The sequence below is a fragment of the Stegastes partitus genome, unplaced genomic scaffold (assembly GCF_000690725.1).
Source record: "Stegastes partitus isolate 25-593 unplaced genomic scaffold, Stegastes_partitus-1.0.2 Scaffold1104, whole genome shotgun sequence".
Lineage (NCBI taxonomy): Eukaryota > Metazoa > Chordata > Actinopteri > Pomacentridae > Stegastes > Stegastes partitus.
This window is the reverse complement of record NW_007578835.1, coordinates 193,929-212,284: the sequence shown is the minus strand read 5'-3', so window position 1 is coordinate 212,284 and position 18,356 is coordinate 193,929. Positions and strand designations below refer to the sequence as shown.

The 18,356-nt window shown below is 43.7% G+C and overlaps 1 protein-coding gene across 1 annotated transcript in view; it reads left to right on the top strand.

Annotated features, from left to right (window-relative positions):
- The window catches only part of LOC103367950 (uncharacterized), a 23,602-nt gene that overhangs the window by 954 nt on the left and 4,292 nt on the right, over window positions 1–18,356 (top strand). The window contains exons 2-19 of the mRNA XM_008296149.1: window positions 43–143; window positions 815–884; window positions 1,273–1,403; window positions 1,485–1,573; window positions 1,662–1,761; window positions 2,328–2,371; window positions 3,203–3,280; window positions 3,874–4,070; window positions 6,692–6,756; window positions 6,851–6,957; window positions 7,034–7,136; window positions 8,439–8,538; window positions 9,402–9,441; window positions 9,555–9,606; window positions 10,254–10,365; window positions 12,958–13,041; window positions 13,660–13,777; window positions 18,080–18,170. Of these exons, the coding sequence (XP_008294371.1) occupies window positions 43–143; window positions 815–884; window positions 1,273–1,403; window positions 1,485–1,573; window positions 1,662–1,761; window positions 2,328–2,371; window positions 3,203–3,280; window positions 3,874–4,070; window positions 6,692–6,756; window positions 6,851–6,957; window positions 7,034–7,136; window positions 8,439–8,538; window positions 9,402–9,441; window positions 9,555–9,606; window positions 10,254–10,365; window positions 12,958–13,041; window positions 13,660–13,777; window positions 18,080–18,170 (1,682 nt within the window). The remainder of the gene's footprint in view (window positions 1–42; window positions 144–814; window positions 885–1,272; window positions 1,404–1,484; window positions 1,574–1,661; window positions 1,762–2,327; window positions 2,372–3,202; window positions 3,281–3,873; window positions 4,071–6,691; window positions 6,757–6,850; window positions 6,958–7,033; window positions 7,137–8,438; window positions 8,539–9,401; window positions 9,442–9,554; window positions 9,607–10,253; window positions 10,366–12,957; window positions 13,042–13,659; window positions 13,778–18,079; window positions 18,171–18,356) is intronic.

Below are 18,356 nucleotides of genomic sequence, written 5' to 3'. Positions count from 1 at the left end.
TGTGTGTGTGTGTGTATTGATGTGTGTGTGGTGTATCCTCAGTGCCCCAGCTGGTCCACGGTGGGCGGCTGGACTTCCTGGTCTTCGACTACCTCAGTGAGATCACCATGTCTCTGCTGACCGCCGCCAAGTCCAAGGTTCCTGTAAGTCATGACGTCACAGATCAGAGCTGATCGGGTCAGAGACACCGATAGACGATCAATACAGTCAGACTGAGGTCGTCAGCGGCTTCCTCCTTGTTTAACTGTTTTAGTATTTAATTTTCTGCATGTGTTTTATTATTATTATTATTTATTATGTCGTATGTGTAATTATTTACTCTGTATTTGTTTATTTTATTTATTTATTGACTGATGATCTAAACGTCACTGAAACGATTTCTATCAATATTTACAATTTTCTGTCAACATGCGTTACACGGTTATAATGACATGTTCATGATTATTTAACAGTTTTTTATTTATTTGTTTTGAAAATGAAACTCGAGCGTTTGCTGCCTTCTGATTGTCATTTATTCATATCAGAGAAAACAAACCGTCACACAGTCAAACGTCTTCTGTTTACAAACGTTTAGGTTTATTTTAATAATGTAGGTGATATGTTGTTGTTGTTGTTGTTTTGTTTGTGTTTATTTACATGTTTTTTCTTATTAGACTATTTTCAAAATGTACAGATTACACAGATCACATTATAGAACACATGTAGATTCCTGCTGCAGCGTCCAGCTGTTGTGTGTCTGTGTGCAATGTGTGTGTGTGCAGTGTGTGCCTGCCTGCAGGGGGCGCTGCTCCATAACGACTGTGTTTTCCTGCAGACTCTGGGTTACACTCCAGACTTTGTTCAAGTCGCCATCGCGCCGTTTATCAACGACATCCAGCGGAAAGGTGACGACACAACAACACGAAATACACAACAACACAATAATACACAACAATACAATGATACACAACAACACAATGATACACAACAATACACAACAACAACACACAACAACACACAGCAACACAACACACAACAACACAAAAACACACAATACACAACACAACACACAACAACACAAAAACACACAATACACAACACACAACAACACAACAACAATACACAACACAACACACAACAACACACAGCAACACAACACACAACAACACAACAACAATACACAACGCAACGCACAACAACACACAGCAACACAACAATACACAACACAACACACAACAACACACAACAACAACAGGACACAACCCATCCCAGAGTGTGTTTCCATGGCGACAGGTATCCGTGTGGTCAGTAATGCCGGCGGCGTCAACCCTCTGGCCTGCGCCGCCGCCATCCAGGAAGTGGTCAAGAAGGCGGGCCTGGACATGAAGGTCGCCGTGGTGACCGGCGATGACCTCATGCCCCACGTAAGCCTCCCACGTCATTGTTTGTTTGTTTGTTTGTTGTTTGCCGTCTGTGATGTCACAAACGTGTCTCCTCCCCGTCAGAGGGGCAGCCTGCCTGAAGTAAAGATGGCCGACGGCGGCGCCAGACAGCCGCTGCCCAAAACCCTGCACAGCATGAACGCGTATCTGGGGTACGGAGTCAGGCTGCACCACAACAACAACAACAACAACAACAACAACAACAACAACAACAACACTCTGCTCACTCTGTCTGTCCAGGGCCGGTCCCATCCGCCGCTGCCTCGACCTCGGCGCCGACATCGTGGTGACGGGTCGCTGCGTGGACAGCGCCATCGCTCTGGGCCCGCTGATGCACGCGGTACGTCTGCTGGCAGCAGCAAAGCATTCTGGGACGGCAGGCGTCTGAGGCTGTCGGCCGTTAGAGTCAAAGGACAAACGTCCCAACTTCAGCTGAAGCTCCGCGTTTAGCGTCTGGTGTTTGTCGTTGTGTGTCCAGGTTGTGTTGTTGTTGTTTTTCCATCTCTTTTGTTTTGTTTTGTGTCTCTTTTGTGTCATTATTTATCTTGTTTCAGTCATTTTGTGTCTCGTTTGTGTTCTTTTGTGTCTCCTTCTTGTTGTTTTCCGTCTCGTTTCAGCCGTTTTGTGTGTCGGTTTTGCTGTTTTCTGTCTCGTTTGTGTCATTGTGTGTCTTGTTTTGATCACTTTGTGTTCAGATTTATTTCTTTCATATCTTGTTTTGGTTGTTTTGTGTTTCATTTTGTTGTTTTCTCTTTAATTTGTGTTGTTTTCTGTCTCGTTTGTGTCAGTGTGTGTCTTGTTTTGTCGTTCTCTGTGGTGTCGTCGTGTCCTCTGAGGGTAGAACCAGCGGTGTGTCTGGATGTTTGTGTGTCCGGCAGCAGCTGACTTGTGTTGGTTTTGTTGCAGTTCGGGTGGCAGAGCAGCGACTACGACCTGCTGGCAGCTGGAAGGTAAAACACACCAACACGAGCCGACGCTGGTTCTCGTTTGAAGTTACAACAAAAGTACAGAAATAAAGACTCAGACTGGAAATAATAAATCAGGCTTCGTTTGTTTTGTGGCTTTTAGACATGATGTGAAGCTCGAAGTGCAAAAATAATTATTAAAAGGTCGCAAACAGACAATAAAATATGAAAAGAAGGAATAAAATGTGAATGAAATTAATTCAAAGGCTGAATATGAACAGAGTGCAGTGAGGATAAATGAAAATTAAATTAAATGACATCAAATTTATTTTAGTTTAATGAAAAAAATGAACAAAATAAAAAACATGAAGTAAAATTTATTTCAATTTAAAATTTGTATACAACCAATAAAATGCAGTAATTTTTTTCCCTCATTTAGTTGAAATTAAATGAAATTAAATCGCATTTAAATGAAATTACAATAAAATGAAATATTGAGAAAATAGATTTAAAATAAATAAAAATTGAAATAAAAGTAAAAGTTTGAAAACAGACAATAAAATCCAAAAAAAAGAAGAAATTCTTGTTAAATTTAACAATTACATGCAAGAAGAATAGATTTAATTTAAATTAAACGTTTGCAAAAAGTGACAAGAAGAAATTAATAATAAATAAATTAAGTCAAAAATAAATTAAAAGGCTGCAAACTAACGAAACAAAACAATAACGATGAATTAATTAAGCTACAAACGAGGAATCAAAACATTTATAAAAAAAAAGCTGAATTCAGAACAAACTAAAACTCAGAAGATGAACTTTTGTTTCTCGTCACGTTTTCCTTCAATCAGACTTTAATTAAATGTGTTTGTTTTCCAGTCTTGCAGGTCACCTGATCGAGTGCGGCGCTCAGAGCACCGGGGGAGTGTTCACCGACTGGCACCGAGTCCCCGACTGGTGGGTGCTCGAGTCCCACCCACGAGCAGCAACACAACTTAACACACACGACAACACACACGACAACAACAAGGTCTTCACAGTTACAACAGGGCTTCAGCGCTTTTATTCTGAAGGAGAAGAGTTTAACTCAGCTTTAACGAGCACAGCGCCACCTGGTGGAGCAGAAAGCAGCAGATTTATTGTTGTTTAGTCGACTCTGGAGTTTTTATAAAAGTTCTAGATGTTTAGTTTCCTCTTTGTGGTTCTGAAAGACCAACAAACCCACAAACATCATGACAACCTGCTGAACCACACGACACACAATCAGCTGTTGTGTTTGTTGTGCCTCGTTTTTGTTGTTTCGAACTCGTTTTGTTCATTTCAGGTGTTTTGTGGGTCGTTGTTGTCGTGTCGTGTCTCGTTTTGTTTATTTTGTGACTCGCTGATGTCATTGTTTGTTTTTGTTTTTGGAGCTTTGTGTCTTCTTTCCTATTTTCTGTCTCGTTTTTTGTCTTCTTTGTGTTTTGTTTTGTCGTTTTTATTGTTTTCTGTCCCGTTTGTGTCGTTTTTCTGCCTGGTTCGGTCACTTTGTGTGTCCGCCTCCTTTCCAGGGACAACATCGGCTTCCCGGTGGTCGAGTGCTCCGGCGACGGCTCCTTCGTTCTGTCCAAGCCGCCCAGAACCGGCGGCCTGGTGTCCTTCGGCACGGTGGCCGAGCAGCTGGTGTACGAGATCGGCGACCCGCGGCGGTACCTGCTGCCCGACGTCATCTGCGACTTCAGCCGGGTGCAGCTGCAGGAGCTCGCAGGTACGTTCTGACCCGCGGATGAACCCCAGAACTCTTCCAGCGACCCGGTTCTGAACCCTCTGATAAGCGGCTTGGCCTCCTCGGCCTCATTAATTCAGGAGCCGTGTGATTGGAGGAGGAGGCGCCGCCAGAGCTCCGGGTTTCCCTCCTCCTGCCCCGCTTGAGTAAATAATGGCACCAGTGATACATGCTGTGTTTACATTTGGAAAATATGTGGAGGGAAGTCCTGCACGGGTTCAGACTGACCCAGTTCTGCTCCGGGGGCAGGAGGCAGCTCACGGCGTTCACTCATTCAGCACGAAGCAGCTCTGATGGTTCTGACTTTATTCTCCTGAAAACAGAATCTGGAGTCCAGGTTCTGGGTCGTGTTCTTCACTGAGGCTCACGTTTCTCAAGTCCTCTGTGGAACCAGAACCACATCTAGAACCAGACAGAACTCAGAGGCGCCTTCTGTGCAGTTTGACAAACTTCTCTGCTCGGCGCCTGCAGTCCAGCCGACGGCTCTGAACTCTTGCGACCCGACTGCCGGTCCGTCGGTCCGGACCTCCTGGTGGCGCCGAGAAACGCAGAACATTTGGTTTTTACCAGAATCTATTCAGAGCAAACGCTTTGCTTTAAACACGTTCTTAAAGAACGCTTCGAGCACAAAGAGGTTCGGATAAAACGTCACGACATCAGGCTCCAGTTTTGTTTTTATTGTTTATTGAAAGATGTTTACAAACAACTAAATTCCCTATAAAATAAACAATAAATACATATAATAAAATAGATTTATAAATAACGATAAAACACTGATGTAGATTTTTCTCCTGAAACCTCCTGTCTCGGTCTTAATCCTGCATTTAACAGTTTAGTCTGATCAATAGAAAGAACATGTTTGTGAAATGATGATAACTGTGCAAATATCTTTGATCAATCTGTGGTTTTTTCTACAAAATGTTGATTTCTATGCAGGAAAATCTAAGATGTGATGTTTATTTACTGATTCTTTTCAGTGTTGGTCTATGTTTTTTAGTTTTATTGATTTTTTTCAACTCTTTTGTCGCTTAAATTAAACCCAAATCAACATTAAAAACCTAAATTTGCTCTGAAATGATGAGATTTCTTAAAAACAAACAAGAAGCAGAAGAATTTAACCCAGAGACGTCCGTCAGAGCTTTTCTGAGTTAACGGCTGTTCAGAAGCTCTGATTTACGCAAAGCTTTTTTTTTTTCTGCACCAGAATTTCTTCATATAATACAAAAGGTCAGAACCCGTGAACCCGGTCGTCCAGAACGTCCCGTTTCGTGAGCGCTCAGCTGCTGTTGCTGCTGAAAATGTAAATATTTCCGTCTAATTGCGCCTCGGCTGAACTCCGGAGGCCCGTTTGGCCGCTTCCTGACCCGTCTCAGTTTGTTTGTCACGCCGAGCGGCAGGACACTGAACCGGAGACGGACCGCCCGCCGCAGCTCGGTTCGGTCGGAGGTGAACAAAGCGCCGCGTCATGTTTCTGCGCCGGTCCGGACGCTTCAGGACGACGAGTTCACAGAGAGACGGACGGATTTAAAAACATGTGAAATAAACAGAAAGTATTATTTAAAAATATCTAAAAGATTCAAATGCAACAAAAAAACTAAAACATTTTTTCAAATATGTGTATAAATTAATAATTTATAAATTCAATAATTAATTTAAAAATACAGTACTTAAAGGTTTTGTTTTAAAAATATTAAATAATAATAATGTAACAAGATAAAATTCCAACAAAAGTTTAAAATGAAAAATAAAATCTTTGAAAGCAAATAAATTTAACTATTGAAGCAAAAATAATGTCATAATAAATGTTACAAAAACTCATTGTTGAAACTAATAAAAACTGGACTTGAACAGAAAAACTAATTAAAAATTAAAAGTCAGTTATTGTAATCTGAAGCTTTTTCAATAGAATTATGAAGATGGAATGATTTTAAATTAAATTAAATTAAATTAAATTAAATTAAACTAGATTAAAAGAATTAAGTAATACAGGCAAAAAAAGATTTTTTTTAAAGTAAATTATGATCAAATTTAATAAAATTGAAATATAAGTATAAGTGAAATAAAAAAAATTATAAAAACAAAATCAAAGTAAAACATAAATTAAGCCATAATATTAAAGAAAACATCTTAGATAGAGCTAAAAAAAAAAAAATTCCGAACACATAATATTAGTATAAAAAACAAAATAAATAACAGTGAAACATAGAAACATAAAGTTTTATTTAATAATCATGTGATAAATATAATTATTACTAATATCATTATTACAAATGTGTGGTTTTGTTTTCTAAATATTTCTTTAAATTTATATTTATAGAGTTGAGTTGCCAGAGAGGCTTTTCAAAATAAAATGCATAAATACCTTTATAATGAGAAATGAATTTGTCTGAAACGTCTAATAGATCATCCTCCCTTTGCTTTTCAGACATTAAAAAAGGTTTAAATACTGAAGGTTTGTGTTCATGTTGAGATTCACTGGACGTGATGTTGTGGCTCGTGTTACTGATCGTGTTATTGATTGTGTTATTGATCGTGTTATTGATCGTGTTATTGATCGTGTTGTTGATCGATGAAGTCACGAAGGTGTGTTTGTGTGTTTTCAGGTGTGGACGGAGGCGCTGTCAGAGTGACCGGAGCTAAAGGCTTCGCTCCGTCACACGACTACAAGGTGAGATCCCCGTCACGATGTTCGTGTTCGGTTTGTGAGCTTTATTTTGAAGTGCCACCTCCATACTAGCGGGTATCTCTTCCTCCTCCTGCAGGTGTGCGCCACCTACATGGACGGTTTCAGAGCGACGGCGGTGTGTCCAGTCGGAGGACTGAGGGCGACGGAAAAGGCCCGACGGACCGCAGAGAGCATCATCAAACGGTGACGACGACAGGAAGCTGCTCTTCGTTCTCTTCGCGGATCCGATTTACTAACTGTGTGTTCCTGTTGTTTGTAGGACGAAGCGAATGTTCAAGCAGCTGGGGATGGAAGACTTCAGCTCCGTCAACATCCAGGTCCTCGGAGCCGAAGACACGTACGGCGCCAACGCTTGCAGCAAGGTAAAGCCCACGTTAGTGGACACCAGGTCTAATGGTACGTTCCAAACCGGGCAGTCGGTTTGTTCCAGTCTGGGTCAGTTTATTCGTTACTATCAGGTCCGTTGGTTTGTTCCAGCTTTGATCAGGTGATTCCTTCCAGTCTGGGTCACTTGGTTCCTTCTAGTCTGATCAGTTGGTTTGGCCCACTCTGGGTCCATTGGTTCGTTCCAGTTGGGTCAGTTGTTTCTTTACAGTCTAAGTCGTTGGTTGGTTCTAGTCTGGTTCAGTTAGGTCCTTCCAGTCTGGGTCAGTTGGTTCATTCTGGTCTGGGTCAGTCGGTTTGTTCCAGTGTTGGTCAGCTGGTTGGTTCTGATCTGGGTCAGTTGGTTGGTTCTGGTCTGGGTCAGTTGGTTCATTCTGGTCTGGGTCAGTCGATTTATTCCAGTGTTGGTCAGCTCGTTGGTTCTGATCTGGGTCAGTTGGTTCCTTCCAGTCTGGTTCCTCTTAGTGAATTTATACGCTGTCCGAGGTCCAGACAGCCTCGTGTTGTCCTTCCTGCTTTACATTTCCTACGTTACATCACCTGATTGTCGTCTTTCTAAGCGGTCGGACTCGGTGGCTTCTGGACCGTCAGCAGCGTTCTCATGACTAACAGCTGATGTTGCCGCGTCAACACGAAGCATTTCGCGTACACAGCTTTCAGTCTAACTTCCCCAGTAGCAACGTAAAATTCCCCACGCCGGCTGACTAACAAGCCTCCGTTGTCCCATCTGCTGCAGGCCCGTTGAAGCGGCCTTACATCCGGTCAGTGGCTTTGCTGAGATTGTGGTGCACTCAGACTGAGACCGCGTGGCTTTCCCAACATTCATCAGATCATCTGTAACCAACAAGAGCAGCAACTTCCTAGTGAGGCTCCAAAAATGTTCCACTGAGACGATTCCTGATCTCTAGTTGAAGAAACGCTCGACATCGTCCAGCGCTTAGCTCGGCCCAGGACGGTTGTGATTGGTTTTATAAAAGACAACGAGGTCCAGTGCAGAATGGTCTGACTGTTCTTCGTCCAGCTTCCGTTGCTGCTTTTTTTTTCCTCTTCACTGTTTTAACCTCCTTCCCAGTTTCAGAGCGGCAGGATCGGAGTTAATCCCGTTTCACGCCTCTGAACTCCCCCAACATGGCTCGCTCTGTTCAGCCCCTAACCTCAGCCAGGGTGGCGGTTAAGCCTGTTTCAAGCCTCTTTTTTCTGCCTTCGCGCCTCTTCGTTTGCTCTCTTGCTCGACAGTTCTCAGTCGATGTCTGGGTTTTTGTTTTTTTGTGTGTCCGCAGGGCTCCAGGGAGGTGGTGCTCTGGATGGCCGTCCACCACAAGCAGAAGAAAGCTCTGGAAGTCTTCTCCAGGGAAGTGGCTCCGGCAGGAACCGGCATGGGTACGATGAGCCCTCCTGAACCCCCGTTTGGTATCAAAGCACCCTTGTGATGAGCTGATAGCCGCCCCGGTGCGGTTAGAGCGGGATGGTTGTATAAGTTCATGACTACTAGCAGTAGAAGACAGAATCCCTAACCCTAACATGAGCAGATCAGCTGGGCAGGACTTATGTAATCCATAAGGACACCACTGTGTGCAGTTATTCTGGCCAGTGTGGTGTCGTAACACATTTCATCATCGACCCAAATGAACCGCTTCGATACGTAACCTTATTTAAGTTCATCCACATCAGTGAAGTCAACTTGGACTTTTCCAGCTAGCTTTAGCCGTTCTTCCTGTTTCTGTTTACTGTGATCTCAAAACGTTGGTGCTTGTCGTTAAAGGAGCATCAGACCTCATCTGAAGTTTAACGAGACAGAGTGTAACGTCAGGTTGGTGAAGTGCTTGAAGGTTGTTGAAAAGGTGTTGCCAGGGTCCTTGAGCATGTTCCAGGGGTTCCACATGAATCTAAGCCGCTGCTCTTCATCCTCTGGAGGTTTGAACTGAGTCCTTCCCAGACTCCTCTCTCCCTGAAGTCTAGAGCATGTCGGTTTATCAGCGTCATCTCAAGTATTTATTATGTAATTAAGTGGATGTCGGCGGAAAAAATGCTCGCTAAGCTGAACTCTGAGCTGCGAGCGCCTCGTTGATAAGCCTTCCTCCCTTCTGCTGCAGATAAGGAGGCTTCTGGCCTCCTGAACCGCGTTTTGTTTACGGTGACACTCGGTCTGAACTCCGCCGGGAGGTTTAACTGAACTGTAACTAGGACATGAAGCTGATCTCAGGCCAAAGCTGCAAAAACTCACTCTGAGTCTTTGTCCTCAGCTCCTGGACTCGTCGGCATCGTGGGCGGACGTCCCAGAGTGTGAGTCCACACAGCGACGCATGTCTGGGGTTCATTCAGGCACCTCGTTCACCACACGGTCAACTTCACCCTAATCGAAGAACACTGAATTCTCCTGTTCCTCCTGTTTCCAGGTCTCCCGTCCTGAAGCCCTTTTTCTTCTTACATCCCAAATCTGAGCTGACGGTGAGTCAGGACCTGAAGGAACTTCATGTCAGCGCTTTTTCTGAGATGAAGTAATTTAAGAAGAAACCTGATGAGTCAGAAAGTTTAAAAAGAACTACATGTCAGGAATCAGTGTTTGTCTCCGTTTCCATTGTGGAATTTTTTTATTTTATTCTGTTGTTTAAGACCAATGTGTACAAAGACAAATATCCTAAAATACTTTCATTCATAGAGCTACAGTAAGGGACGGCATGTGAAGAGGAATTATGCAGGATATTTTATATAAATTTCCTTTTTGTAGTGAAAGTAAACGTTTAACATATATTCATATACAATCTACAGTTTTGCTCTATCTTCATATAAAGTGTATGAATGGATACAGAGCTCAGAAAAATGTCTTCATATGTCTTTATATTAAATGACCATATGTAGCTTGAATAAAGATGAAGATCTAAAACTATGTTTACAATAATCTGTTTGTCTAAAATAACTCTATGAAGCTAAATCTGTTTCTATAAAAATGTTTTTTATAACTGTAGAAGAATGTATTTAAAATATCAAAATGTTCAAAAGCGACTGAAGTACGTTTATATAAATATTCTTACATAACGTACATCTGAATACCTTTAAATTCAGTCTAACTCTGGTCGGTGTTCATGTGACGGCAGGTGGACGTCCATGTCGGTGGAGAACTGGTGGAGTCGCTCTCAGAGGCGGGACCAGACACACCCGATAAGGACGAAGCCCCGCCCACCTCAGCAGAGGACGCACCTGACACAGGTAACCAAGCACCTGGTGGTTTAGCCACGACAGCCGAGTGTTTACAGCCACTGTTCGGTCGGTGAGAATGTTCAGGAGGTTATTGTGAAGTCTCTGAAGAGGTCATGGAGGTACATCGAAAGGTTCCACAATGGGTTTCATAGGTCCTTGAAGAAACACCACATGTCCTTGAGAAACTTGAATGGGTCCTTGACAAGACTAAAATGGTCCTCAAGGAGTTCCTTAAGGGTGTGCAAACAGTTCCTGGGGGGTGTTTTTCAGGTTCTTCAAACAGTTGCAACGCTCATTTATAGGTTCTTCGTTCCTGAAAATGTTTAAGTTGTTCTTGCAGATGTTTTACGGGTCCTCAAGGTGGTTCAGATGGTCCATGAGGAAGCTCCAGGAGGGTCCAAGGGGTTTGTGAGAAAGCCTTAGGTCGTCTAAGGTGTTTAAATGGGACCTGATGAAGTTACATGGGTCCTTGAGAAGGTTCCAGAGGTTTTTGAAGGCCTGTAGGGATCTTTTGGAAGCTTACATTACACAACAGTCTTGGTCTTCAAGGGAGCCTAGATGGTGATTGAGGAGGTTCTGTGGGTTCTAAAGGGGACTCAGTGGTCTTTAAGGATGCTCCAGGGGTTCTAGGACAGTTTCAGGGGTTATCAAGGGTTCTGGAGTTGTTCTCAAGGATGTTCCAGAGTTCCCAAGGGGGCTCGGTTGACTTTTCCTGGGTCCTGGCCTCACTGACAATATTCATACGGGCTTTCATGGGTTACAGAACTCCTCAAGATGCGCAAATTGTGCTTGAAAGCATTTTGGGTGTTGTTAAAGAGGTTTGTAGATCCTTTCAGAAAGTTCTGTCAGGTTTTAAAGGACTCAGATGGTTCCTGATGAACTCAAAAGGGGTTTTTTTGGGGATTCCAGGGAGACTCCAGGCCTAAGGGGTTCCATATGCAGTCATCATACAGGACCTCTTGAACAGACTGAGGATGTCGCCGAGGGTTTTAAGGGCCTTAAGTCGTTCTTTAGGCATTCTGAAATGGTCCTTTAACTACCAACAGAGACTGACCAGTCCAGTTGAATTCCAGCCAGTCAGAACCAGACACCCTCCCATGTCCTGTTTACCTCCACACAACCACCCACAACTGTGGCATCAAAACATACAGTCAGATTAGAGTAGAAATGTCTTTAAAGTTCATTAACAGACTGAACAGAGTCAGATCAGTCAGAGGTTGTGAGAAACGGTTTGGACTCCACGGCTACACAGGATAACCACAGTGTGTGTGTTTGTGTGTCTTTTGTATATCTGGAATTCTTGAGAAGAACAAGCTGTGCCAATTTTCATCCTCTCACCCTTTAAACCAGCCCTTTCCTCACATGGCAGCACCGTTAAGAGTCTCTCAGCCCAGTGCTCAGAAACCAAATGTATTTACAGAATCAGAGGAGAACTCACTGGCATACCGAGTCCTGGCTGCTTCCCCTACCTTCGCATTCCTGGCTGAACGCAAGAAGCCCTCTCCAATCACAAAGGCCAAAACAAGAGAGCACAAAACACTCAAATGAAACGAGAAAGGACAGAGCTGCTGTTTCTAATATGTGCTCACCTGGTTTTGTTTATAAATCTGTTATTGACTGACTGGAGCTGTGATTTATTCCAGTATTTTTCATTTCTGATGGCAGAAGCTGCAAGGAAACATCTGTAAACAGTGTCACAAACTGAATGGTCCCCGAGGGCTTGAAGGTTCTTGATGGGTGCTTGAATCGTGCTTAAGGTGTTCCAGGGTTCATTGCTTGAGTCCTCTGTGAGCTCTACCTGAAGGTTTACCTGGCTTCAGGAGTGAAAATATTCCTGACCGGTGCTTGAAAGTGCCTGAATTGTGCTTGAAGGGCTCAATGCTGGGGCTTACATGGTCCATGATGAGGTTTATGTGGAGGCTTACCTGGTTCTTGAGGAAGTTCTGGAGTCCTCAGGTGGTTGATGGTGTCTTTGACAGGCTTCAGATGGTTTCCTGCGAAGGTTCCAGAACTCCTTGACAAAGTGCTGATTAAGGACTTGTGGTGTCTTAGGTCTCACTGACAGCTCAGATGGTCCTTGAAGAGATTCCAAGGTTTTCTAAAGGGGGCTCGGTTGGGTTTTGGAGGTTCCAGATACCCTTGAGGTGGGTGAAGAGGCTTAAGAGTGCTCAGATAGTTCTTTGACGGGGTTTAGGCAGTCCTTAAGATCTTCCAGAAGTCCTTTAGGGGCTTTAAATGACCAGTAAGAATGTTCTTGGTGGCTTCCAGGAGTCCTCTAGAAATGGTACATTGTCTTTGAGGAGGTTCTTGATGGGGCTTATATGATCTTTGAGGAGGTTCCAGACTTCCCTGACTGGCTTCATAATGGGTTACCTGGAGTCGTCCACAGGTTGAAAATGGTCTTTGCAGGCCCAAAGTCTGTCATGAGGTTCCAGAGGCTTTTGAGGGGCTTAAATTCTTCTTTGAGGGTCGCATGAGAGCAAATTAGGCCACTGGCAGTAGAGTTAGGAATCTGAAAAGACTGATTGCGTGCATGCTTGTGTGTTTTATCAGCTAGCTGAGCCAAACAAATCAGATTTTTGGTTTTGCGGTCTCTTCCAGACTTGCCCAGCGGCCCACACAGCTACAGACTGGAGGAACTGGCCTACACGAGGAGCGGCGACAAAGGCGACTCGGCTAACATCGGTGAAGTGAACCTCCGAAAACACAACATCCATTCAAACAAACTGAAGCCTGCCTTCCCTTTCATCTACACCAGGAAGAACACAGTTTGATTATCTGAGAAAAAAAAAAACGCCTGCCAGCCAATCAGAGAGCAGGATTCTCTTTAGCAAGGATTAGCTCTGTTGTTACGATTCAACGTTTTGGATAATACACGAGTTAGATCATCAGATTGATACCACTCTCAGTGAAATATGGAACCACAACCTGCGGACTGTTAGCTTAGCTTAGCATAAAGACTAAAAACCTTAGCTTGATTCAAAGTCATTAAAATCAGCGACAGAGTCTGTTATGTCTTGTTTTTTTAAAAGCGGTCGGGAAATAGGCAAATTTTGATGACTTTACATAATATTTATGCTAAGCTAAGTGGCTACTGGCTGTTGATGGATCAGTCCTGTTATGCATCTCCTTGGGAACCCTGAGCATTATGAAAAAAAAGGTGACAACATGGGCTTGCTAATGTTGCTAGCGTCCAGTGCTACAACATTTTACAAGCTATTACTACAAACAAAAGGTGTTTTTTTTCTTGAACGCTGAACACCAATCACGTCACAGACTCCCGTTGTCTCTGTCTCTGTTTAGGAGTGATCGCTCGACATCCCCTCTTCTTCCCCTACCTGAAGAAACACCTGACTTCTTCTGCGGTGCAGGAATACTTCTGCCACATCTTTGAGCCGGGAGTGAAGAACCCCGTCACAAGGTGAGCCTCTGCAGTCTCACCGTCTTGCATCATTTGATATGATAATACCAGCAGAGTATTTATATGAGCCTTTATGTCACGGACAAACACTGTACAATGCTGTCAGTGTGGATATCTTTTCATAGTCGTGTAGAGAAATTGTCTCTAACCACCACTTTTGAATTACAGCAGCATAAATGTTCATTTTATTTTGGCTACTGAGCAGAAATTTGGTCGAACTTCAAGTGCAGTTTACTCGACAACGCTTTAGCACACAAAGGAACCACTGGTATCATCAGAAGGAATACGTTCTGCTGTTTATTTACATGTGTGCTACATGTGACAGGACAGAGCCTTCGTGAGTTATTCGACCGAGAAGGAGGAGATACGACCTTAACGTAAGCCGACGAATTCAAATTAGAAAAATAACTCCATGTAAACTCAAAACTGTTTTTCTCGCCGACACTTTATAGCACACACGAGACGCTAACGTCGCCGGAAAGGTTCATTAAGCGTCATTTAATATCTGCTAAACGCCGCTGCGAGAAACACTTGGAGAGGAATTCCACTGAGAAGAAGGGATGTAAAGGCCAATTTAAAAAGTCAAGCAACTGTCAGAAGGTCTCGCTAGACGAGGATGTTCTGCAAAAACCAAGACAGCTTGTTTGTATATTCCAAATACAGACCAACATCAGCTTAAAAGTAAAAGTAGTGCAAATAACCAAGGGCTTCCAATACTTTTTTCTAAAAATTAGTGTTCACTTTGTCCTTACGGGCGTTTGAGTTAAAATAGTGTGCAGGAAAGAAAAGGGTTCTGAATACTTCCTGAAGCGACTCGGCAGAAGAACTTGACCTGTGAAGGTTCAGGCGGAGCTCGGAAAGTGAAACCAGACAAGAAGCAGAAGGCCGTGGAGGAGGTTTGTGTCGGCTGGCGACCTCTTGGCCTCCTCCGCCCACACGTCAGACATTTCAACACGGCCAGCGACAGCCATCTGCGGTCGGCGTAATCGCTGTCAGACGCTCGGCGGTAAAACCGAGCGGCGGTCGAGCAGATATTAGTCAGAGGAGGAAACACGATGTTCGAACCGCAGGAAAACCACAGCGACCTCCTGAAAGTGTTTATCTGCTGATCAGGAATCCTCGCTGCGCGCTGTGAAGTTTACAAGGCCGCAGGCTTCACTCGACGGAGCTTTATGGGTTCTTGCACGTCTTTAAGTCTATTTTTATACCTTTGTCACTGATACGTGACGGCTTTCTTTGTGCGTTCTGCTTTTTACTCCTGATTTACTGTTTTAACCCACAGTCACTGGAATTCATCTAGTTTCAATCTGCTGAACATGAACACGAAGTACAGGTTTGTTATGTAGGAGCAGAAACCTGAGGAAGGTAGACAGACTGCGACATTCTAAGACTAGACCTGGTCAAGTCTGGAGTCTCCGAGTCTTTGAAGGCAAGTCTTAGTCGTCTCACATCTTTCTGAGGACAAGTCCAAGTCCAGGTTCATTTCTTTGGAGCTGAAGACCAAATCGTGTCTCAGGTCTTAAAGAACAAGTCCATAAAGACTTAAATCTGTTGAGTCCAAGTCCGACATCTCTGAGTCTTTGAAGGCCCGTCCAAGTCGATACCCAAGTCTTTCGAGGTAAAACCCAAGTCAGTGCTGAACTGTGTAACAAGTCCAAGTCAAGTCTTTGAGTCTTTGAAGGTTTTAGGCTTTAGTCAAGTCTTACGCCTTTGAGAAACTCCAATTATACGCTCAGGTCTTTTAGCAAGACTAGACCAAGTCACGTCTCAAGTCTTTAGATGGAAGGTCCAAACAAGTTTTCAATATTTCGATAAATCACATCCTATCGAGTGGAAGTCCTACTTTTCCTGTTTTTGAAGTCTTTAAAATGCAACTTCTAGTTCGTGAAGTCGGAATATTTCAAGACTAGTCGAGACTAATCAAGTCTCAGATCTGTAGACAATAAGTCCAAGTCCAACATGTTGTCTCGACTCTTAAGAGAGAAAGTTCACAAGTCTTTGAGGACAAATCTAATGGACGTTTCAAGTCTGCGACATCTGATTCTGATTAACTGTTGTCATTAATTTATGGACAAAACATGTTTGAACAACAGTTTTACTGGATCCTGATTGGTCAAAGACAAGCGCCAGGTCTTTGAAGGCAGTCTAAGTGTAGACTCGAGCCTTTGGAGCCAAATTAAAGCTTAAGTCCAAGTCAAGTCTCAAGTCTTTAAAAGTGAAGACAAAAACAACCAAAAATGTGTTTAAGAGAAGAACTGGATCAGTCCGTAGTGAGACTGTTGGTGACACATCCTGACGGGCAGTTTGCCTTTAACATACAACATGTTGCAGCGCTTCTTACACTCAGTCCTCCGGATCATCAGAGGAACTCTCAAATCCTACTGACAACACCAAAACCAAGCAGCTGGCTCCGTTTTTAAATCCCATAATTACCAGACGGACAAAGATGTAACAGAGCGCTGAAGACACTGGAGGATGGCTGTGGCTTCCACATGGACTCATGAAGAAAACCACAACAGTCTGAGCAAAACCAGCAACTTCCACTGAAACCGAGACGCAACGCCACGAGCATGACTGACTGTCATCCCGGCCTCAGAGGTAATCGGCCTGCATGAAGACATAATAGAAAGCAGTGGGGCGGCCCGGGGCGCTGGATGCCCAGGTTGTGTTTGTATTTACTCCACACAGAGACCAGCTTTCTGCAAAACAGCAGATATTTTGAGGCTTTGTTCTTCACATTTTGCTCTCCCAAGATAGAAGCAAATACGACCTGTTGTTGTTTTCTGTTTTGCAAAATATGGACAGAAATCCTTGACAGCATGCTGACGCTGTTAGAAAGTCTGCTTTGTTTGACTTTATGTACAAGGACAACAACACAATACACTCCTGTGCCGTTCTGCTTAGACATCAAGTGAGTCGAGATTGCATCACCTCTCAATAATTGCATCACTTCGTTATTGCAGCAGTGCTTTGTTTCCTCTTTTGTAAAAAATGAGAGGCAAAAGTTCAGATTCAGTGTTAAAAGCACAGACCCACAGTTCACCGTCAACAAAACAGATTATCAGTAAAACCACAGAAGCAGAAAGTGATTTTACATTTCAAATAGAAAAAACCCCACTACAGTATCTTTTGAATAATCTTAATTATTATTATTTTTTTCAAGACAGTACAATTACATTCACAAATTTATTGTAATTTCACTAATAATTTATTTTTGCTTGTTAGATGAAACAGTTACTTTCAAGTTTCATTCTGTAAATCGATTTCTAAATTTCGATACGATGCTAAAGCTGCATGGGATGGTATTAAACGGACCGTGATGCGGTGCACGGTACCATCATGCTGCCACCTCCGTGCTTCACTGTCAGGACTGTGCATCACAAAATCAGAACCACAAGTAAACAATGTTGTTAAATTAGTGTAATTACCACTTGTGGCCAGAGTGGCCGCTGCTGAGCAGAAAACACATTAACACCTCGTTTCCTTGCGTTGAACACCAGGGGGCGCTCTCTGTATATTATACAGATTTAAACCATATGAGGCGGAAGATGCTAAAGCTGCCGATGAGGACCAACTTCATTGACCATGATTTAATGTTGAAAGGCAGTGAAAGGATCAAACCTTTCGGGGGGTAATTACATTTTATAGGCAGTTTGTCATCACCGCGTCACAAAAACAGATCAAGTACGTTACTCAGGTTGACAAAGATGAAGCAAAACTCAGGTGCTAAAGGCGCACAGCGTTCTGGACGAGTAGCCGCGAATGTCAACAACCGGCGGACATGTTTGAGCGCTGACTCAGCGCGCGGCGTGTTAGCGATTAGCGTAATGAAGCGGTGGAGGTCGTAAAGCTCGCTGACCTGCGTCTCCTCTCGCACCCCGAAACGCCTCGCCGCCGCCACAGACGCTTCATTAGTGCACCTCCACCGCTTGTTAACCCGGCGGGAGGCCGACACGCACGCCTTTAACTGCTTTAACTGCCTAAACGCACACACATGCTCGCCGGGTTAGCATATGACCACATTTGCAAACGTGCACACATGCTGATCAGGCGTGTTTAACTGTGACACACACACACACACACACATCAAAAACCCACAACACCACCAACACACACATTTACGCGTGCAATAAACCTGCATGCCGACACATGTTGCCAGGCTGTGCTGCCAGACCTCTACCAGGGTGTGTTAAACACATTTGGTCCACTTTGTGGGTTTTTTCTCTGGAAGGCGTGGAGGTGCGTTGCCGCGGTAACGGGTGTGGGTTTTTTTACATTTTATTTTACGTTGTGTTTCTGCAGATACACTCTGCCGGGGATCCACAGCCTCAACTTCGTCCTGCAGAGCTCGCTGGGCGGGGGAGGGGTGGCGTCTCTTCGCAGTGACCCCCAGGTAACGCCCAGACCTTCACTCTAACCTGAACCAGATCCTCAACTGAACCCTGAAGACGAGTCGAGCAGCCGCGGCTCTGTGAACAGAGAAGCTACGTCTCTTCTTCTTCTTCACCCGTTTTACAACAAAAAATGCATTTATTTAGTATAAGTAGCATAAATATCATCAACTTCAAACTCAGAGCTG